Raw genomic sequence first — 21,772 nt, 5'->3', positions numbered from 1 at the left:
CTCAGCGGGTTGCCCTCACCGGCTGGAGAAGGAGAGCAGTTAATGCCTTATCTTCCAGGCAAACAGGGGGATGTTTGATGGTCGGTGTTACTAACGCAGGCAAGGGAGCCAAAAAGATGTGGCCAGTGCTGTTGCTACGTCAAAGCACTGGCGTGCCTCTGAGGTTTGCTCACGGGAATCAGAAAGCGAAGGGCACAAGGTCGGCAACCAGCTTCTCCAGGACTATCCCCAGTCCCACCTGTTGGAAAGCCTGGACACCGCATCTCCCCGGGCAGACGATGAGGTTGCCCGTATCCTCCACCACCCTCCCACCGGCATCGGATCCCAAAGAACAAGTTGCATCTATTAACATCTATTTGTTTTCTCCTCTTTAAAAGAATAAATAAATGTGACTTACGTTGCTTGGTGCTGAGGTCATACAGGGCATCTTCTAGGCTGAAGTCATCTCGGACGTCCCCATGACCTGGAGACAAAGAACCAGCACTCGTTGTACTTGCTCCACACAAAGTAAACCGCCTTTAAATATGGCACGGCTAGACTCGTTTGTTCAAATTGCTTCAGTTTTTAGAGGGCTTTCTGCTTTTTTCTGAACCTGACCCATCGTCAGTGATGAGGAAGACATCAGCCTTCTCCAAATGCTGTGACTGTTAAATTGCAGAGCAGTCATCTCTGGATTTTCCATTTGTCTGCCCTAATGGATGCAGTATAAAAACACATGCTACACTTAAATTTGTCAAGGAGAGCCTACCAATTCATCTCTCGAGCTGCCACTCATCTGTGGCTGTGCTCACGATTATACGTTTGCTAAACAGCATGAAAACATTGGGACAGAGCAGACAAATTCAGTGAAAAACAAAAGTGCCCTATGCACCTCTTCTTCGCAAGTGCCTTCCAACATCAAAGGCTTCATACGAAAATGCTGCTGCTGGCTGCCAAGCGCAACTTAGCATTTCAGAGACCGCCTGCATCACGGTAACGCAAACCAGGACCAAACCTCATCCCAGGGATACACCTGACAGGCACAGGCAGGTTTTTTTGTTAGAGATGCCTCACCACAACTCCAGTCACTTTATAATATCCCGGGGATAACTCTGCGCTACACCGTGTTCTCCTGCGATAGGGCCACCTAATCCCTCCTTTCTCTGTCTTTTTTTTGCATCGCGTTAATTACTGTTGACTTACCCTGGTTCTGAATGTATTTGTCTTGATAAATTCATGCTTTTACATCTCAGAGCATGCTGAGTAATTAATATCCTTTGGGTTTGCTAAGTACTGCAGCACTGCAAGAGAACATTAAAATGGCTTTCCTCTTATTCCTACTGCTAAATGGATTTAGCTATTGCCACCTGAGCTCCAGCGTGCTTCATGAATAAATTTAAAGCTTTACTGACAAGGACAATAACAACGGGAAGGCTCCAGTCCATCAGAAAGTAGGTATCAGCATTTCGGTGAAAAACTTCTACCGAGAGTGGTCACTAAGTACTGCAACACCTCCAGCTCCGGTTTCACTTACTCGCACATCACATCTCATTTCATTTGCCGTCTATTTAAATGTACACTCAGCAAACCTGAGGGTGATTTAAATGCAGGGTCTATGGCTGGAAAGTTGCTACGGGCTTCTCTCCCCTGGCAAAGCGCTCAGCGTTAAGCTACTGCTGGGGGGGGGGGGTGTAAGTAATATATGTCCCAGCCCATGGCTGCATTTCTCATAGAGATGAAGGACGCCAATGCTTCCCCTGTGAGCCCGGAGGAACGGCCGGCAACAGGCGATGCCGCGTTGCAGGTGGAGCCCAGTTACCACGGTGTGAGACCCGCGGAGCGAGGCGTGCGGATGAGCCCCCTGCTCAGCACAGCAGCGCGGCAGGGCTGTGCTTGGCACCCTCAGCCTCCCCGCACGCCCCTCCGCTTCCTTGCCAAAATATTTGCCTCTCGGGCCTCATTGCTGGCAAAATATTAGCACCATGAGACAGGCGATGCTCTCCTGCTCTGACAGCCCGGATAAGGCTGCAGGGTTATGAAGTGGTCTGTCGGTGCAAAGGAGCAAAGTAAGGAACACGCAAGACTGTCCACAGCGCCGAAAAAACACCCGCCCAGCTCTAGTGCTTGCACGGGGTGCTGCCAAACCACCAGCATTTCCCTGCTGAGACCCCACAAGCTCATTACTGCTGTGGCCGACTGTCCCAAGATTGCTACTCCGGCAATTTCATGCAGGCTCCCTTTCCCAGCATGGCTTTTTCCCCAGCCTTTACTGGATTTTTAGGAACCGGCGGGGCTCTGTGATTCTTGTCTTTCTATTTTAAACTGTGTTTAAAAAAAGGTGGAAGGGGAAAACCGTGGTGCGTTTCTGGCGGGATGAGAAGCGCTACAAACCCGACTGGAGGAAATGTGCTGCCGCCACATTTCATTTCAGTTCCCCCTGCCTCTGCGGCGGGCAGTGCAAGCTGCAGGAGGGATATGGTGGCAGCACCAAGACAGGCATTGGTATGCTAGGAGCCATCCCTTCCCTCTCCCCCGGCTCCTTCTGCTCTCCGTGATTAAGTAAATGTTAAGGGCGCTGATTTGCTGCACGCCGAGCCCTGAGCCCTGCCGTTCGCACATCCTCCCCGTGCTTCACCTTTGGTGTAGGCGCCCAAATACAAAGCGAGGGGGAGTGGGCGGTCGTGGGGGTGCGTGCAGCTCGCCTGCTCTCCTGCCGAAGGGCTACGGGGTTCCTGGGGCTGCAGGGAGATGCCCCCCCGGCACGGCCATGGGCCCTGCAGGGAATGGGATTGCCCCGAAAAATGGGCTCCCCCCTGCCCGGACCCGCCAGCTAAGCAGCACTTACACCCCCCGGGTTTGGTGACAGCTCCCCTTGGCATCTCTCACCGCAGGACAAGAGGAGGGTGCCTCTTCCAAAATCACCCTCCGAAGAGCCAGCTGGCACACCAGTGGGTCCGGGGGGGTGAAAGGTGCTCAGGACCCTCCGTCCTGGCGGGGCTGATGTAAAACAGCAACTGCTAACGTGTCCTGGGCTGCAGCCACATCCCGGGGGAATCCCCCACGCCGGGGCGAGGCGTGCACGCAGCCTGCGTGAAGGTTAGGAAAAGTGTCGGCGCACTGAATCACCCAGTAAAACCTTCCCTAGGAGCTGCGGCGCTTGGCACAGCCCGTTTCCCAGGGCTTTCCTACCGCTGCCCATGGCAAACCAAGATCCTTTTCCAGGGCAATTTAAACCCAGGAATCCCCTAGGCATTGGCAAGGATTAATAATAGATTGCCAGTTAATTGAAGCTGACAACGTCTTTATTTCATGCAAAGGGTGTTATAGAGACGTATTACACCTTTTATGGATCAATAACTGAGCGCTGCCGTCAGAGGCACGCAAACTTGCCTGCTCGCTCCAAAAGATAAGAGCTGAACGCTCTCCTCCTTATTCTTTTATTCAGTTATTAAGTGGTAACAAACCCGGCACTTCACAGCCAGATGCTTAAAACCCAACCAGCACTCGGTATGCAGGTTTACCTCGCAAACGCAGCTTTTCGGGAGGCAGCACTGCTGCTCCCTGTGCTGTCTCGTGCAAATCCCTTTGTTCCTGGGGCCCCAGTCCCGCTCTGCCATCGCTGGAGGAGTGGGTGTCCCAGGCTCTCAAAGCCCATCCTCTGATGGGAACCCAAGCACAGCACAGAGTATCTTTATATTAAGTGTTTATGCTCTCTGGGAGAAGCTCGGGCACATTCCTATGTACTACAGCTGAGTTGCAGAGGTGTTTGGCTGTAATGCACGCTCAGCAGCTGAGGTCCTGCACACCCTGGTGTTTCACCTCCCCTGTAGGACGTAGCCATGCTGCCTGCAACCTGTTACAGGACTATAAAACCACTGATACACAAAATCATCCTCTGCTGGTTGGTCGGTGTCAGGGCGCGGTACGGGATCTTCAGCAAGGCTGATGACTAGATTAGTTTGGGGTTTTTTTCCCCACCCTTGCACTGGGTCCCTGGCAGGACTCCTGTCTCTGGCTGCTGGGAGCAAATGCACATCCCCAGGGGCAGCTGGAAGGCGAAGCGAGCCCCGCGCGCCGGCTGGCCAAGGAGCGGTTGCATACCAGCGCCACACCATGCCGGAGCATCCGCGGGACTGCAGGTGTATGGTGGGGGGGGAAAACGGGCAAACAAGACATGCTTTCCATATTTTTCTTTAATATGGCAATAAAAAGAAACTGAGCTGGGACATCTCATGGTACCTAGCGTGAATCCCCCAACAGCAGAGCGGGGAGGTGGGGGGACCCCAAGGCTGCAGCTGCGCCGGGTGGAGGCTGTAAAACAGAGGCGAGAGTTACGGCCAAGCCAGCGCCGCAGGCTCCCCCGCCTCTCGCCGAGGACCCTCGCCTTGCTGGGGGTATTTTTAATCGAGCTTACTGCTCTTTGAAGGTAGAAGGGTTTTGTACCTTGATGTATTCTCTCCTCATTATTTTCTGTAGCAGGCAGCTCAAACGCGCAATTGTACTCGTCAGCTTTTTAGTTTTTACAATTATATATATATTCTAATTAAGCCCCACTGTTTGACAAAGCTTGAATTACAGTATCATAATTCACACCCAGTATATTGCTAGGCCGTCTGCAGCGCTCGGAGTGAGGTGTATTCCATTTTTAGCGCCAGCCCACGGATCTCTTTGTGCAATATATATGTGTTTAGCTTCCCTGGGAATTGAGAGCCCGCGACGGTACGAGATTGACAGCCCGGGAGATTACGGGAGAATGCAAAGCAGGTACAAGGGCAGCGGAAAGTAATTCAAACTGCCTGACTTTTATGCATCTACCTTAGGAGCGACGCGGCAGGCAGCGGGTGGGAGAGAAGGAGGAAAGCACGTGCCAAGGTAACCAAAAGCACCAGGGCCTCCCCAGTGACCAACCTTATCTTTTTGGCTCCGAGTTACGGTGTCGGCACATGCAGGTGGGTCCCTGTGCAGGGCACCCACGGCTGCGCTGGCACCTCTGGGCAGGGCGCTGGGGACGGAGGGGTTTGGGTGCAGGGCCGTGTCGTGCTGCTGGTGCTGGACTGCATCCTCGCAGCGGCGTTTCTCAGTGGCTCAGCAAAGATATAGCCCCAAAGGTCTGAGGGGCACAGGCCTGCTCTGCAGCAGCTGGGGTGCCTCTGGCAGCACCAGGGGTCCCCGGGGACCTCTCCTGGAGCAGGCAACAGCACACTGCCGCCGGCCAGAGCAGTGATCCTGGTCAGCTTCAGACTCACCAGTGCTCTCCACACCACCACTGCCTGGGCACCGGCCCCAGCTGCCTGCCAGACATGTGGGAAATTCACTTGCAAGTGCCAAGTTGCTTGCAAATCTCGAGTTCTTGCTGACTACTGAGACCAAAGCACAGCTCTACATGCGCAGCAAGAGCAGAGCTCCTCGGAGCTGGGGCATTACAGATGGTCTCTGGGAGCAGTGCTGGCAGGCCAGGTGGGTAAGGACAGCTTCATTGCAGCTGCGCTTTTCTCCAGAGACATGCCCAGGCTGTCTCCTGAACACAGACCTCCTCCTGAAGTTAGTTCTGCCTTGAAAAGCAGACGCTGAACTTCCTCCAGCTCCCCGGCCGCTGCCAGGGAAGACAGACTGCCCAGGGACGTGCCCCTGCACACACATCCCCGTTGGCAGCCCGCTGGGGCGAGGGGAGGCAGGGCTCTGTCGGGAAGCGAAGTGGGGGAGAAATTCAGCCCCCTGCACCCGCCGTGGCAGCATGACCGACGGCTGACGCCGGGGGTACATCGCCCCGGTCTGGGGCACAGCCAGCTGAGAGCGGTGGGACACAGCCCCCCGGCTGGGATGGCCCCTGCTCCTCGCGGGGGACGAGGAAACGCTGCCGTCCTCGTTCTCCATTCCCAGCGAAACATTTTGATTTCCAGAAGTACTAATCAAAATCACTCTTGATTATGGCAAAAACAACCTCTGCTGAATTTTTTTTTTTTAATGCAATTAACAAGGGTATATGGTAATTCCAAGCAATCTTGCTCTTGAGATTAAAGGAAAGCCTGCCAGGAAGCACATGAATAAAGCCTTAAGATGAGAATTTGCATAATGAAGACTTTCTCTTTGTGGAGGGACTAATGGTGGTTATGTTTGAAACTTATCAACGGAAACATCAGAAGCCTCCGCTAAAGCCAGCGCGCTGCCGCCGTGACCCGCGCAGGCTCCATCGCCCCCACGGCCCTCTGCACTGCCCAGTCCCCACCGGGAACCTCAGCTCCACAACACCCCCAGTTTTGCCCTCTCCTTGGGCTGCCCGAGCGGCGGGGCGAGCCGGGCCGGGCCGCGCACGCCGGATGGGGCAGGACGGGCAGCGCGGCCCCCGCACAAGCACTGCTGTCTGCAGCTCGGCAACGCACCTTCTTTGGGTTTTTAAGCCACAGGATAATTCTGCATTTCTGTGCGCTGGGGCAGCCGGACGAGAAGCAGATGTCTGTTGCAATTTGATTTCAAGGCTTACTAGGAATAATTTAAATTACTTGGCAGCAGCACCCAATATGCACAGCACCCAGCAAGAGCAATGGAGGTGGCAAGGAAAACGCAGCTGGTGAGCTCCAGGCTCCTTCTCAGCAGACACCATGAGCACCATGATGTGGGGCCAGACCAGAAAGGCCGCCATCCTGGTGAGCTGGAGAAGGCAAGCCCTCGCTGGGAGCTGCTCCGCCAGGCACTGAATGCTCGAGGGACGGCAGTGCCCGTCTGCCCTGCGCCATGCCAAGGGCTGCCTGAAGGTCCAGACGCATCTTCTCGCCACCTCATGTGGAAGGACAGACCTCCAGGTTGCTCCCAAAGCACCCAAAGAAGCAGCACTGCCCCACACAACCCGTGGTGTCCCACAGCCCTGGGGAGCAGCCGGCAGCTCAGCCTCTGCTGCCACAGCCGCACCGGGAGCTGCCGGCAGGTCACTCTGCAGAGTCAAGACAAAAAAACACACGGGGGAGGAGTTTCATCTCGTGCAGCCTTTCTCACTCCTCCACAGCAAGATTTAAAACCCCAGAGGGAAGCGCCCTCATCTCCTCTTCCCCAACAGCCACATCTGGTAACCAGCTCACAGAGAGCCCGCGGCATTTACCAGGCGTTCCTGCCTGGAGGCTGCAAGGAAACCTCAAAAGCTGGGGGCTGAGGACAGGTGCTGGCCTCTTCCTCCTGAATTTTGGCATGTGAGAAGAGCCCCTGCTCCAGACCTGTCTGCAGGAGGATGAGCTTTGCCACCAGGCTGTTCTTCCCCCAGCGCTGTCCTTCTTGGAGCAATGGCAGCTTCCACCACCAAACCCACCAGCCTCCACCACCAAACCCACCCTGCCTTCATCACCAAACCCACCAGCCTCCCCGCCAAACCCACCGGCCTCCACAACCTCCCAGACAGCTCCTGAAAGGGCAGAAAGCACCCTCAAATCCAGAGGCATTTCTTCATGCTAAACGCTCATCCCAACTTTCTCCTTCTTCCCAACGTTTCTCTTTCACCTGCTCTCAGTCTGACCAACTCAAACCGGTGATGATTACTGTATTTCCACGTTTTATTAAAAAAATGAGATGAGAAGGGATATTAGCGGCATGGCTCGCTTGCTGCCAGTTGATTTTTCTTTTCAAACCAGCGCAGGGCTGCGAACTTGGAGGCTGCAGGAGCGCGGCAAAGGGGTGTTTCTCCACACGCTTGGGGACTGAGATGCGAAGGAGCAAATTTGCTGTCAGAGGGAAACAAAGCGTTTCCACGCATTTCACTGCCCTGCCGGTGTCGGTGTCAGCACATCACCGTGTTGAGGGGGCTGCAAGCGCCAGCTGGCCCCGAGACGCAGCAGCTCTGCTAGAGACGGCCCAATCCCGGGGGTGACGTACCGAGCGCCCGTGGGCAGCCATGCACCCTCTGTTTTGGGGGGGTGCCCAGCCCAGGGCCATGCACAAGGATGGGCCAGGGCGCGAGGGGCCTGTGCCATGCATCTTGTCGCACTGGCTGCTGCCATGCAATGTGACAGAAGTCGTGTAACAACAGCAGCGAGGCCATGGAGGAGCCTCGGTGCCCGAGGGACCATCCTGTCCCTGCAGGCTGGCAGGGCACCAGCCGCAGCCCTGGTGCTTGTGGCACAGCGAAGGGCCCTCGTGTCTCCTTTAATGCGATTCCCACCCCACTCTTTGTGGACAACCCGAAGGAGGAGTGTGGCTGCACAGCACCATGAACTACATCACCCGCAGCAGCAAGCTTGCTGCAGGGACCACTGAGGGTTTGATCTGCTGAATGAAAGCGTTTGGTTTCCGGGCGGCTGCAAAGCCCCAGGCTGGGCTGGAGCCCTCAGCTCTGCAGGAGACCAGCAGCTCCCCAACCCGCTCATGCACCCCAGGCTCCCCAAAAGCACCAGCCAGAGCAGTATCCCCCACCACGGACAGACCAACGCCTCCACATGCCGGCAGCAGCCCTCGACAGCTCGGAGTGAAAAGCAAAGCCCCGTCAAGGGCAGTGCTACTGGAGCTAGGAAAGACTGTCCATCGGGGTTTCCCACGGGATGCCTTGGACCTGCAGCCGCTGAGCGGGTCTTCCCCATCTCAGGCTCCACAGCATCATCCTCCTTCTGACCCCACATGAAACAAACATTTCACCAGGTCTTCTTCCCCCCCAGCATGGTCGGAAAGCAGGTAGCCCTGTTCTGGCAATACAAGATGCCAATCAAAACAGTTTTCTTCAGTATCAGCACTCAAAGCTTTCAAGGTTTCCAAGGCTCTCTGACATCTCTGCGCATCGAGTGGGTGATGTTTTCTAAGCAACTTTAATAAGATAATCGTTCTTTGAGGTTTGTGTCAAAGAGGTCTCTGCGACAGCATTGCCGAAACCTGCTTTCAATTAATCCCAGATCAATTGCACTGGGAGCAAAAGGCTGGAAGGTTTTGAGCACAAGTATTTAAGGTTCCTCCCTTTCTGGGGAGCACCTGAGCCCAGCTGTACCTGGGATGAGGATGGGAAGATGCCCAGCTTTCTGTGCCTGGGCTGGGTACAGGGACATTGCGGCCAAGGGCCAACGAGGGCAGGGGGAGCTCAGCCTGTCCCAGCCCTCCCAGGAGCTCTGCTGCTCAGCCGAGAGTGAATCTCTGACCCTCCCTGGGACTCTGGGAAAATGCCCCAGGTAATCCTCAATAATTCAAAGATGCATCAGATGGGAAAGGGAGTTGTTTCTTCTTTTCACTCTTTTGCTCTTTGTTTTGTTTTGTTTTTTTAAGGAAGAACAATTTATTATACCTAAAGGGGGAAAGGATGTGGATGGCATCATTTTTTTATTCCCAGATCCCAACCACTTTGCCAGTGGCAGAGGGGAAATCAGCACTGACCCTGCTGCACATGTTAGGGAATGGTTAAAGGTGACTTTCTCAGGTCATGGAAGAACCAACAGCGTCATCCAGGACTCGGGTTCGTCCCCCTCCAGATGCAGTGTGCAGGGGTCTGCTGGAGAACTGGATTACTGCTCCTGCAGCAAGGGAAGGGAGATGCGGGGTGCCGCGACCCCGCTCCCGAGCAGGCGCCAGCCTGGTTTCCCCGCAGCGGAGGGCAGGCAGCCGTAGCCCGGTGAGGTGATGCCGAGAGCCAGCCCTGCCAGGGAAGGGCAGGCCGGGAGCAGGATCTGAGCTGAAACCGCTTTGGGGGCAGGCTGGGCACCACCTGTGTCCAGGTGTGCTGCCCCTGGCCTTTGCCCAGCCCAGCCTCACCAGGCGTAGGGTGGGAAAGACGAACCCCGACTTGCTCGGTTCGTGATCCCTGGTGAAGGTCAGAAAACACAGCAAGTTCCTTTTCCTCCTATGACTGTGGGTGCAGGGCTGAAAATTGGGGTGTTTTAATGTTTTCCTGAATGCTGTCCACCCAGAAACGTTACGAGGTACGTTCACGTTAGCCACTTGATTTCTGCTTGTATGTTAAGTAATGATTACGAATTTGCCTAGGGCCAGAGACGCTTGTTTATTAACCAGACAACAAATTGTGGCATGAAAGCATTTTACTCATAACCCAGCACGGAACAACTGACGACAAAGCTAGTGATGCAGGAGCCCAAAGAAAACCAAAGCGGGAGATTAAACGCTTATCACCTGATTCCCGATGGAAAGAGATTGCTCTCATCAGATAAAGATCAAGAGAAGATGCTGTAGTTAAAAGTAGGTAAATAGGGAATTACACAGTAAAAATGCTGGTTCATCACTTGGGATGTGCTGCTCCTGTCATACTGTGCTATTTAAAATCGGCAGTGGAGCAGCAGTAGAAATGAAGACTTGGGCGATGCTGACAGATGGAGCGAGGCCTGGGAGAGCGCGGGGGGTTACAGCCCTCTCCTCTGGCTGAAGGCATTTGTCTGCCCCTGTCACCGCAGCCTGCAATGCAGGGCTCCTGCCTGGTTGCTGCTGCTGCGGCACAGCGCCTGCAACTGCCTGCTTGCTTTTCCATGACACCTCACCGTGCAAATATTGGGTATTCGGATCGGGGTAGGGAGTCATTTAGGATCCAGCCTCTGCTGTTCGCTGTCTGCACCCTCCTCGCATCGGGTGTGCTCCTGCTCCCCGCTGCTTCGGGTGAGGCGGCTCTGCTGCTCCCCGGAGTATCGCAGACCCCGGCAGTGCTGCCAAGGGACCCCTCCGTCCTGCCAGGGGAAGGGGCCGAACCCCTCTGAGTAGGAAGCAGCAGCAGAGATCTGCTGGAGGTAATTTTGAGCAGGTGGTGCAGGAATAGGCAGTGATTTTTAACCACCAGCCATGGCCAGCTGGGCCAGGCTACCCCCACCCAGCCCGGCCGCTGCAAGTCCTCTTGGCTTGCCCACGGCAAGGGAAGCTGCTGGTCCAGCCTGCAGTGGGAAGCCGTGCCACATCCCGCAGCCTCTTGCACCGGCTCATTTTTAATAAGGTGGGTTTGGCTCCTTGCTTTCATAAGAGTTTGGAGAAGTCCCCTGGGAAGCAGAGTTTGGGGTGTGAATCCACTCCCTGCTGCTTCCCAGGCTGTGTCTGCAGCCGGGGAGGTAAAGCCAGCTTTACCCAGAGCCTGCCTCCCGCACCCGGCTGGTGAGCGCCCGCCGTGCGCCCATCGCCTCCCAAATGCGCTACTAGGAGGCAAAAGCAGAGTCCTGCTACACAGGTGGGAAAGGTCTGCCGAAATACTTCTGCCAGGGGAAAAAGTGTTTCTGTGAAGTCAATGACAACTGATCAGGACAAATTCTGAAAGTTTTTGTTACAGAATTTCATGGGGTTTTTAAAATATTATTTCATGACTGTAATTTAAAATGTCATTTTTTAAGTCATGAAAGACAGCTGGTTAATCCTGAGAGAAAACACTTTTCTAGATGAAGGAGGTAGGCAGCTACCTGGTTTTGCCTCCCATCACCAGGGGAACAGGCACCTTGTAACCAGAGCACCGTTTGCTATTGATGTGGCATGAAATAATTGAAACGTAAGAATAGGAGCTCACGGAGTTCAAAGAGAAATCCACCAACAGGTCTTGTGCTCTCCCTGACCCTACTCGTGGAGGAAATAGCACCAACATCTACAAAACCACTGGTTTGTAAACTGTTATTTTAATTCAAGTGTTACTTTTGCAGAGGAAATCTCAGAGCTGTATCTAAATCATTCACTCAGATAAGACCATCATTACAAAAGAGAAAGAAGGAATATACCTTTTTTTCAAACATATGCTATAACCTCACTGAAAAATGCTCTGTTTTCTGCATGAGGCCAAAGACGTGTATTGGGATCTGTGTGCATTTTTAAAAACACACATGGGCTTAAAGCTTAGTGCTGTCCTATGGATTTTTGGAAATAACAAATCCTGGTTTCCTGGCAAATAATTACAAACAAACCGCATGGCATCCGCTCAGTGTCTCTGACAGTGCGTGAGACAGTCTGTCACCAGCAGCAGTAGCTGGTGCCCGGCGAGCAAGGCCAGGCTGAGCACCCACCCCAGCTGAAGCACCGGGGTTAGAAACCAGCCTGTGTCTGGGTCAGAAAGCAGGGCTTTGCCTGGGGGCGAGGGGGATGCTCAAGGCAGGCGTGCACCAGCTGGAAGCATTGCCCTGGATGGTTTGGCTTTGGGGGGCTGCAACCTTTTCAGCCTGGCGTTGTGTTGGCGTCAGGTTGCATGGGGATTTCTCTGGCCAAAAGAACTTCCAGGGTGGGAAAATGTGCTGGGCAAGGGGGTAGTTTCGCCAATTCTTGATCTTTCTACCTTTTCACGGCACAAGAGCACGCCCTGGGTTATGCCTGGGCTCTGTAGTGAAAATTATGCAAACCTTTGAGAGGAACGCTATGTACCAGGCGGCAGGATGGGACCTGGGGAGGTTTGTACTCCAAATGAGGTAGATGGGGTCTGGCATTAGCTTCGCTCAGATCGTATTGTCTGGAAAGATGACCCAAGTCCCGCAGCAGCAGGGACACCTGCATGGAGGTGGCTGGTCATCACGGAGATGCGTGCTCCACCAAGCTGCTTGCTTTCATCCCAGGTAGGTCATACAGAGATCTGATATAGAGATAGAGATTTTTCCCTAAGCTCCTACCCCTAAAAGCACACATTTGTTGGCAGACAACGCTTTATGGTCACAGATTTAACGTGCTGTTCAAAATCTTATTGCATATGTAATGTCCCTTCTGCAGCACAAGCACCTCCTTTGTCACCCACAGCTGGGGCTGCAAACCTCTTCTGCTTGCTTAGCTTTTGCCTCCTACCCTCCTGGAGCCCGTGCTGCCATTACCCCTAAACACCCAACCAGGAGCGCGTCCTTCTGAAGCGGGATTTCAGTAAGATTCTTCCAACTCTGACAAGTTCTTTCCATCCAGATTTCTTTGTGCATGGGCAAAGAGAGTGTTTCAAAGGGCAAGCAAAATGCTGAGCAATTCTCTTTTCCCAGAACCTTCTTTGCTGGAGACAAACCCATGCCAGCCTGCCGAGCCTTCCAACAGCAGAATGATGCTGTTTGCAGCGTCCCTTCTCCCTGTCTGAGCTGCCACCGCCAATGCCTCTGGTTTTGCTTTCTTTGGCTTCTCTACATGTATATCCTGTGCCAGCACTGAATCCCTGCAGCAGATCTGGCCCGCTCCTGCCCTGAAGATGCTGCTCATGTGGCTGGGTATCTCAGGGAAGAGGAGCTTGTACACAGTATCAGCTTTCTGCCTGTGGCCTCAGTACTCCTACCGCAATAATCTTCTGTGTTTCCTAGACAAGGTTGGAAAGCAATGAAAAAGGATTTTGGAGTGACAAGAAGATAGTTTCGTAAATATGTATTAGCATTAACTTTATCCACATCGCACCAGTAGGCTGAGCTTCAGAAGATCAAAACCAAACCTGACCCTGTGCGGCTCCACTGAAATCCCCACAACTGTACAGAAAGCATTCACCTCCCGCTTTGCGATGGCTAACGGGCTTGTATTTGGGCTCTCTGTTTTCTTCTCAAAAGCGCTGTTCACTTAGCAAACGCGTTCTTGTGCTCGCATCCCAAATCACAGCTAGTGACTCCCGCATCTGGATCCCCAACTTTGAAGTTTCCTTTTCAAAAAAAGTCCTTTCATGTTCTGCGTTTTGATATGCCACGTTCATCTTCTCCCGTTTTCCTCTATTTCAAGTTCTTCCACCGGTTGTGAATTATATCAGTCAATCAGATTACAAAGGAATTATTGCAAAGGTTTTCTCTTTGCCATCAGTGTTATGTAGTTTATTAAACATATGTTTTGTTATTAGCGTGGCTTCAGAAGCACTGTCTAATAAAACCCCAGTTTTTCCTTTAGTTAATTGTTAAGTCAATGCCTTAAACCTCCAGGAGATATTTTCCCAAGGAGAAATGAATTTGTTTTTAAACCAAGCACTCCTAAAAGTTTATTCTAGTCAACATTGGAGATCAATAGACTCTTCTGTTTTATGTGCTTTAAGGGCTGAAACGGTTGCAACAGATGTAAGGAAAAAATTACATTTTTGTAGAGGGGAAAAAACCCCAAGAGTTAAACGGCGTTTCCAAGCATCGATATCACTAGGCTGGTACAAGAAAAAGTTCCAAAATACAAGCAGAAGTACGGAAATGAATTATTTCCAAAGCTATGCACATAAATACCTGGGCATGGCACATTTAATTAATGCATATTTGTTCAAAGATCAGACATAATTTGTAAGAAAACCAATTTAGCTTCTCCTGCTTTGTCATATGTGCTAAAGACACTATCAAAGTAAAAATTATTCTTTAAATGTATTACTTTGACTCGCTGCTGATACCTAGTAATTATAAATTTAATAACATAATAATGTATTATAACTAAGATTTTTAGCACAGGTAAACGCTTTACACAACGCTGCTATCTACTTCAGTTTCAACAGCAATGCCAAACCCAGGCTTTCGCTCCTACTCCAAATAATTCCTCCCTGCAACTCTCCCGGCACAACCGTGGCGAACGGCCCTGGGAAGCGATGGGCGCAGAGCCGGAGGGTCACCCGGCACCGGCACCCCCTCTTCTGCCAGCTGCGTCCACCGCTGCCCGCTGCAAAGCAGAGCCCAAACACCTGGAAAAACATCTGGAAAAGACCTGGCTCCTTTCTGCTTTCTCTGCGCTCTCGGCTGGGCACCATTGTGCAGACTGTGCGGAGGAGCTGCCTGCAGTGACTGCAGCCATCTGTGCAACAGTTATAAATAGCTAATTATACTGTCTAATATTACTTTCACATTTAAGTAATTATTGTAATTGCTGGTGGGATATTGTAGTCACACTTGAGAGGAGAGGTGATCTGTGAGACGCTGTCTATTAAGACACGGGATGACAACATGAAGAGTCGCCCGTCACTGCTGATACTGCAACTTTGGAGGACGTGCCCAACTATTATTGCCTGTTTGTAATCATGAAGTTTTTCTTCAAGCTTTTCTTACACAACGTAAAGCACAAAATCTGGACATGCCCCTTCTGCCTGGCCTGTAAGAGGTAACCTTGTGCTCCCTGCAAGAACACTGACCTTATACATCAAATTTGCCACCTTTCCATGAAAACTCATCAGTGCCTTCCTGTACTGGCTTACCACCAGCGTGAGGACAGGAGAGGGGGGAAAGAATGACTGTGGAAAGTTCCTTGTTTGACTGTTTTCCCTATCATTTTGCACAAACATGTGGCTAACCCTAGACGACTCAAACATAACTATTTTCTGGAAAAGCCCCAGATCTGTGCATTTAAAACATCATGCAACACGCTAGCATAGGGAATGCTTGCCTCTGGCTGCTGCTCCAGCTGCAGCGAAAAGGCTTTACAGGGCGTTTGGTTTCCTCCACCGCCTCAAAATACTGTAAGGCTTCTGCCCCCCACTGCATTGTGGGAATACGCCGGAGTTTAGCAGCACTGAAAATGGCTTGGTGCCCTGCGAGCAATTCCTATTTCCAGCATTGCCCCCGTGGCCAGACGGGTGGTGAGGGCGGAGGGAGCACGGCAGCTCGGATGCGCGGACGGACGCGGCACGGCTGTGTCCAATAGCCCACCGGGCACTGAAGCGCAGAGTCACATAAGAAGGGCAACACATTGGAATTTGACCAAAGAGAAACCCAAAACCTACCATATTTTTTCAATTAAAAAGTGGGCATTTGTTCTTGCTTTACTGGACAGCCGCAGCCAAGATGCACGTTATTCTTGTGCCAATGGTGGATCCGGACCTCAGCTGCAGGAATCATGCTAAGTACCGATTTTGTTGTCTAGTTTGCTGTTCTTGGTAATTAGTAAACCTCTGAGCTTGCAAGAGCCTGGGCTGTATGCAACCCACTGTCGGCACTGCTGGAATGACTGTTTCAGAACAAGAAGCCAAAAAAAGCCAGCGAATAGAGGCAACGAAGAAATTTGATTTCTGTTGCCGCTGTACTTAGGAGCTGGGGTAGAAATCCCTGCCTTGGAAACCCACTTCCTTACCACCACCTGATATTTTCCTGTGGGCACAGGATGACGGCGGGGAGGCCACTGTGATACCCAAAAGGACAGTTCAGCTGGGGAAGGGCTCTCCGAGCCTCCGTCAGGGCGCTGCAAAGCTGCTCCAAAACGTCTGGGAGGGAGACAGAGGGAGGAGCCGGCAGCCACCCGTGGGTGGGGAGAGCCACCACCGAAATACCGAAACACCGGGGGAGGAACCGGAGACCACATGTAAAGGCTGATGCCGTGCACCAGTACTCATCTCTACGCGTCCGGTGTCGGCAGGGCTCTGCGCGGAAGGGGTTGCAAGTGCAGAGCCCGCTTACCTTTATATAGTTATTTCCATGGAGAGGCAATTTAAAGCAGCTCAGACAGGAGCTGAACTTAATGTTGTTCAATTACCTGTGAAGCGTCGCGCTGGCAGGAATGATTTATGAACGTTTCAGTGAAATTCATTTTGATACAAACACATCCAAGGATATTTAAGAGCTGGACCCTGCAGCCCAGTGCTCCAAAATGAAACAGAACAGCATTTTTCTTTGCCCACGTTGCAAACAACACAGAATGCAAATAGCTTTACTGCTGACTAATCAGATATTTTTCTTAATTTTAATCTAAAATCAGGACTTTATGCACAGTCTCTTAGCTCAGCCTGCCAACGCGATAGCCGCCAATTAAAAATGCAGCATAAGCAACTCCGGACCGCGCTGTTACCCTTCCAGGTGGACGAGCAGGTAAGTACCGAACGCAAACGGAGACGAATTCCAGGCTGACTCATGGTAAACCTAACCTCCTCCAACAGCAAAAGCTGCTCGCAGCCCAGTTCACTCTCCGTTTTGATGCTAATATCCTCTACCCAATCTGTGTTTGATGGGTGCCTCCTAGCTAATAGCAGTTTTTTTTTTTTTTTAAGAAAAACTTTCCCAAGGCCTTTTACATAATTGGTGTCTATTTTCTCTGTACAACCTTTAAGAGAACTTTTTTTTCTATTCAAACAAACAAACAGCTTTTAAGTACTTTTTTTTTTTTAAAGGAAACAAACAAAGAGTTGCGGTAAGCTTTGCATTGATTTTAATTCCCCCCCTCCGCCCCCAAAAAGCATGGTTTTTTCCCCGTCTTCCTAGTTACTGTGCAGCTGGGACTGATTTCTGGGTTAGACTACTCTGATCTGCAGAAATAGCAGTGGTACTAAAAAAGAAGAGTGAGAATACAACCAGCAGCCCGAGAAATTTGGGTCACACAGAGAATCCTCTAATCCCACAGCTAGCAAGCAGAGAGACAAAACCAAACTCCTTTCACGACGACTCTGCGACTCCCTCCGTTTTGGATTACCCGAGACGGGGGCTGCTACAGAGCTTTATACCCGCAGCATCGCACATCTCGTTTAAACATGGTGGTGACACTCTCTCACTGGAGGCACAGGCTGCATTCTGAGCTGCTTTAATCACCAGTGCTGTCAGCTAAGGACGGGTTTACAGCCATCCTATCTGTCAGGTACCCGTGCAGGAGCATCCCCCGCCGCCGAGCGGGGGCAGAAGGGGCCGGCGCTCCCCGGGGACGGTAAGAGCCCAGGCGCGGGGACCCGGGGGACGAGGGGGGCCGGGCAGGCTTCGGGCGGGCCGTGCCCTGGCGCGCAGGCTGGCGCCCCGCCATCCGCTGCAGTGCCGGGGTGCGCAGCGCAGGGTGGGGCCCCGGGGGGTGCAGCCCCCCCAGGGGCGATCCCCGGCGCGGTGCATCCTCCTGGGGGCCCCTGCTAGGGACCCTCCTCGGGGGTGCGTGTCCCGGCCCCACGCCCCCGCCCGGGGAAGGCTGCATGCTACCGGGGGATGCACCCAACCCGGGGAGCCCCCACAGCGGCGGGGGGCTGCAGCCTCTGCGGGGCGTCCCCTCGGGGGTGCAGCCTGCGGGGTCACCCCGGGCTGGACGGGGAGCGGGTTCCCGCCGTGCCTGGGCCGGGCCGGGCCCACCGCCCCGATCATGCGCAAACGGCGCCGCGCTCCCCGCCGGGACCCCCCCCACCCCGGGCCGCTCCCTCCCGCTGCCGCCCCGCGGTGCCGGCGGCCGGGCCGCCCTACCTGCGCCCAGCAGCGCGGCGAAGGCGAGGAGGAGCCCCGGGAGGCGGCGGCCGGCCATGTCGCGGAGGGGCTGCGCGTCTGCCGCGGGCGCGGCCGCCTGCCTCCGCCGGGGCGGGACGGGGCGGGACGGGGCGGGCGCTCGGCGGCGCCGCCGCCGGCCCCCCGCACCCCGCCGGGCCGCGCTCTCGTCCGGGTCCCCGCCCGGCGGCAGCTGCGGGCCGCGGGGTTTTGCCCAGCCCCGCACCTCCTCCCGGCGCGGCCAAAACGCGTCCCCGCCGGCCCGGCCCCGGCGCGCATCCCCCCGCCGGGCGTGGGCCCCGGCTGCCGCTGGCCGCAGCCCCGCATCACCCACCGAAGCGGGGAGAACCCGCGCTGCAAACAGCGATGAGGAGACGCGCAGGAACCCTGTGCGGGGCTTTGCGTTGCTGCTGCCTGGATGTGATGCGCTGTAGCGGCGGGAGGGGCGGGGAGAGCCCGGCGGACAGGACCCCCGGGACTGTGGGAGCCGTGGGTGCCCGCTGGCAGGACCCCCGGGACTGTGGGAGCCGTGGGTGGCGGTGCCGGGATGGGGCGATGGTGCGGGCGCGGGTGCTCTGCCCCGCTCCCGGGAAGGGGCTCGGCAGAAGCGCAGGGGAGGGAGCTGCTGCGATTTCACCCTTTAATGCCAAGTTTTTAATGTGGAGGTTGCGGAGCCATAGAAATGTTGGCTGGAAGCGACCTCTGGAGGTCTCTAGCCCAAACGCCCCCTCGGAGCGGGACCCACGGACAGCAGGTCACACCACCCGTGGCTTTATCTGGCAGGGAGCTGAAAACCTCCAGGGATGGAGGCTCCCCCACCTCCCCGGGTGACCTACGGCAGTGCTGCCCACTGTCCGGTGAAGGAGCTTCTCCTGGGTCCAGTCTGACCCTCCCACTAACCCTGACCACTTCTTTGGCCATCACCCCCTGTTGTGCTGCCTGCCACTGCCAAGAACAGTTTGGCTCTGGCATCTTAAAAACTGCCCTTAAGTAACTGTAAGGTGCGATCAGATCTGCCCTCAGCCACCTCCTTGTCCCTTGTAGTTCATGTGCACCAGGTGCTGGACCCTCTTCTCTACATCTCTTAAGTGGGGGGAGGCAATTGTAATACAGTAAATATCTTCTTTGTTAATATTTATAGGTAGCTTCACTACAGAAAATGGGGTGAGGGTGCAGCCTGTATTTGGGAGGAATTCCTAGAGCCTTAGTGCAGACTGAAAGCCTGAAGAAGTGTCTGGGTTGTCCTACTCCCACCCCACCTTACAGCAGTTGAGAGATACTGCTGTCCCCGGCTGCTCCAGCCGAGTGTCGGGACTGCCTCGGATCCGGACGCTGCTTTTTGTCCTTGGTGGGAACGTCACTTGGAAAGATAGTGAGCAAACAGACCACGGAGGAGGCACAGTCCTCTTTAGAAGTGCCCGGGTTGAAGGATATGGTGGGAGAGCAGGGGGGGATGCTCTATTGCTGATTTTCGTCTATGGCCACGCAGAAGATTGCAGGCTCCATGGCTGCCAGTGCCTTGCCTTCCCCAAACCTTCCGGGGGGAAGGGCCCTAAAACCCGGGCCAGGGCAGGTTTCCGTGAGTTAGCGTAGGCCAGCCCACTCCTATCGTGCCATCGGGGTTGCAGACGCTGCTGTACTCTGCAATTCTCTCTGCTGCTGCAGCAACAAACGGGAGTAACAGGGGTCCCAGATTACAGAGAAGACGCAGTTCAGCTGCTATACGGGGCCGCCCGTCCGTTCACAGTATCGCCTCTCTTCCTGCTTATACAGAGAGAAATTCAGAATTGCGGTCCTGTTGGAGTCAAACTAAAGGAAACTAGCAGGACAACATTTGTACCTTCCCAGTCTGGTTCGCCAATAACCTCTCCATCAGCTATTTGCATTTCAATGGCTTTCCAAGCCTCTGGTAATTGTTGGGGGAGGAGGCGGGTAAAAAGGCTATTATATTAGAGTTAGATCAGCTTTAGCAAGCCTGAAGGCATGAGAGAGCATCGCAGCAGCTGATGCAACCCGCGACAGTATATTGTTTGCCGTTCTGTGAGAGCCTGGGGTGCGCACCAACGCTTGTGAGTTGATTCATAATTACAAAGAAATGTATGAATGTAGCATTTAATTGGCAGGACGGCAGCAGCAGCGCTGCGCTCCCAAGCTGGAGGGAAACGGGGCGGTACGAACTGGGAATTCATGTTGGAACCGCTCATCTGGCTAAACCCCTTGACATCCAAGGGTGCCGTCCCTGGCCGGCCGTGGCCAGCCAGAGCTGGGGCTGTGTGCGCCGGGCATGAGTGGTGTCTTTAAGGGAGGCCGAGCCCAAGGCAGCTGGAGAGCCTGGGGACTGGCCAGCAAGTGACTCAGCATCGCCTGACCTGTGCCCAGGAGTCCAGGCTATTCTTGGTTCGGGGTATGTTTAAGGCAGGCAGCCCAGGCTTAAATGCTTCCAGTTGCTCCGCAGAGGATGCGCCTGTGCTGAAGTTGGAGCCTTGCACGTGTTGTGTTCTCCAGGAGCGCGGTGCCATCTTCCCGTTGGATCGCTTTCCTCTAAGCTCGAGGGGGCTACGACCTTTTCATTTTCTTCTCTCAAGCTAGATTAAAGCTGTAATCCTTAAACAGCAGAATAAACAACCATCAGAGAAACTTTCAGTGGGAAAATACACTTGCTTCCCATTATGTTTTAACGGGTATCCTGCTTAAGTCTTCTTGCTGCCTTTGAAAATCTGCTCCCTGGGCTTAGCATGCTTTTGTCTCTCTGAGCAAAAATATGTTTAAAGGGAAGGGGAAGTGCTGATCAGGAAAGGTAATGCTGGGTCAGACAAAAATCTGACTTGGAATCTATTTCGTCCTAAATCTATTCAAATAATTTAGCAGGCTCAGAACATGTAATCCGTTAGACCTCAGAGCCCCTCGCAGGCACTAATCAGTTACCCTTGGTAAGTGATGGACACATAAAAAGCATCAATTTAGCTGCTACTGAAGTGCTGCTGTTTTAAAAGCAGAATGAGCTGTCATGTAGCAATGCATAGCCTTGCCACACAGTTATCTGTGATGGAACATGAAAATACTATACACAATTTAAAATGAGCCATTTCAGAGGCTGAATTACATTTCCACCTGTGTCCATCTCCTACCTGAGGTATTGTTGTTTTATGGCCCTGTTTCCAAATACAACAATTCTTTTTGAAGTAAAAAATTTGCTAATTTGGGGGTTTTTTAAATTCCCTTATGAAGTTGGAATGCATCTGGTTGAATTTTCCAAATGCCTTGTTTTCTGGTCTTGATTAAAGTTCTGATCCAAGTGGTTCCTTTTAAAAAAAAAAAAAAAAAAAAAGGCAATCAGTAGTATGAGATGGCAACGCTACAAGCGGCCCTTAGCCTGCACCACCCCAGCAGCCCTGCGGTTAAAGGACTCGGGGATATTCCCAGTCTCTTCCGTCACAGCTGCATCACGGCGGCGAAGGAAGGAGTAGGTTTCCCTGGGCAATGGGCTGGCGGGTCGCCGTGCTGCCGGCTCTGGTCCTGTGCCAGAGCTGAGAGCCAACAGGCTTTCCTCCTTCAGCACCAGCAGCTGAGCTGAGGGAGGCGGCTGGGGGTCTTGGGGGCTCGGTTCCCCCCAGCCCGCAGCGTGCTGTGCCTGGCCGCAGTGCCTCGCCCGGTGGAAGTCACGGCTGAGTAGAGCTCCCCGTAAACAGACTTACTCCCCTTCTCGCCGCCTGCCAAGTGCCGAGTACTACTCGCTGTAACCATCTTCCCAGAGAGCCTCCAGTCTGATTCTTTGCAGAACTGATGCATTGGGGCATATTTGTACA

The 21,772-nt window shown here is 53.6% G+C and overlaps 1 protein-coding gene and 1 long non-coding RNA gene across 2 annotated transcripts in view; one reads left to right on the top strand and one right to left on the bottom strand.

The window, feature by feature from the left end:
* CD99L2 (CD99 molecule like 2) overlaps nt 1–18,058 on the bottom strand; it is a 34,190-nt gene extending 16,132 nt beyond the window's left edge. Inside the window, exons 1-2 of the mRNA XM_087749297.1 lie at nt 17,949–18,058; nt 398–463 (exon numbers count right to left, since the gene is read on the bottom strand). Coding sequence (XP_087605423.1) covers nt 398–463; nt 17,949–18,006 — 124 coding nt within the window. The 5' untranslated portion in view covers nt 18,007–18,058. The remainder of the gene's footprint in view (nt 1–397; nt 464–17,948) is intronic.
* Nucleotides 10,746–15,003, top strand: LOC148056684 (uncharacterized). The gene is made up of 2 exons (XR_015702816.1): nt 10,746–10,870; nt 14,306–15,003. It is a non-coding gene; the product is annotated as an uncharacterized LOC148056684 (long non-coding RNA).
* Nucleotides 18,059–21,772: the final 3,714 nt, after the last annotated feature.

Source organism: Nipponia nippon, unplaced genomic scaffold (genome assembly GCF_047370975.1).
Source record: "Nipponia nippon isolate SJK-2023a ecotype South Korea unplaced genomic scaffold, ASM4737097v1 scaffold_12, whole genome shotgun sequence".
NCBI classification, from domain to species: Eukaryota; Metazoa; Chordata; class Aves; order Pelecaniformes; family Threskiornithidae; genus Nipponia; species Nipponia nippon.
This window is presented reverse-complemented; position numbering and strand designations above follow the sequence as displayed.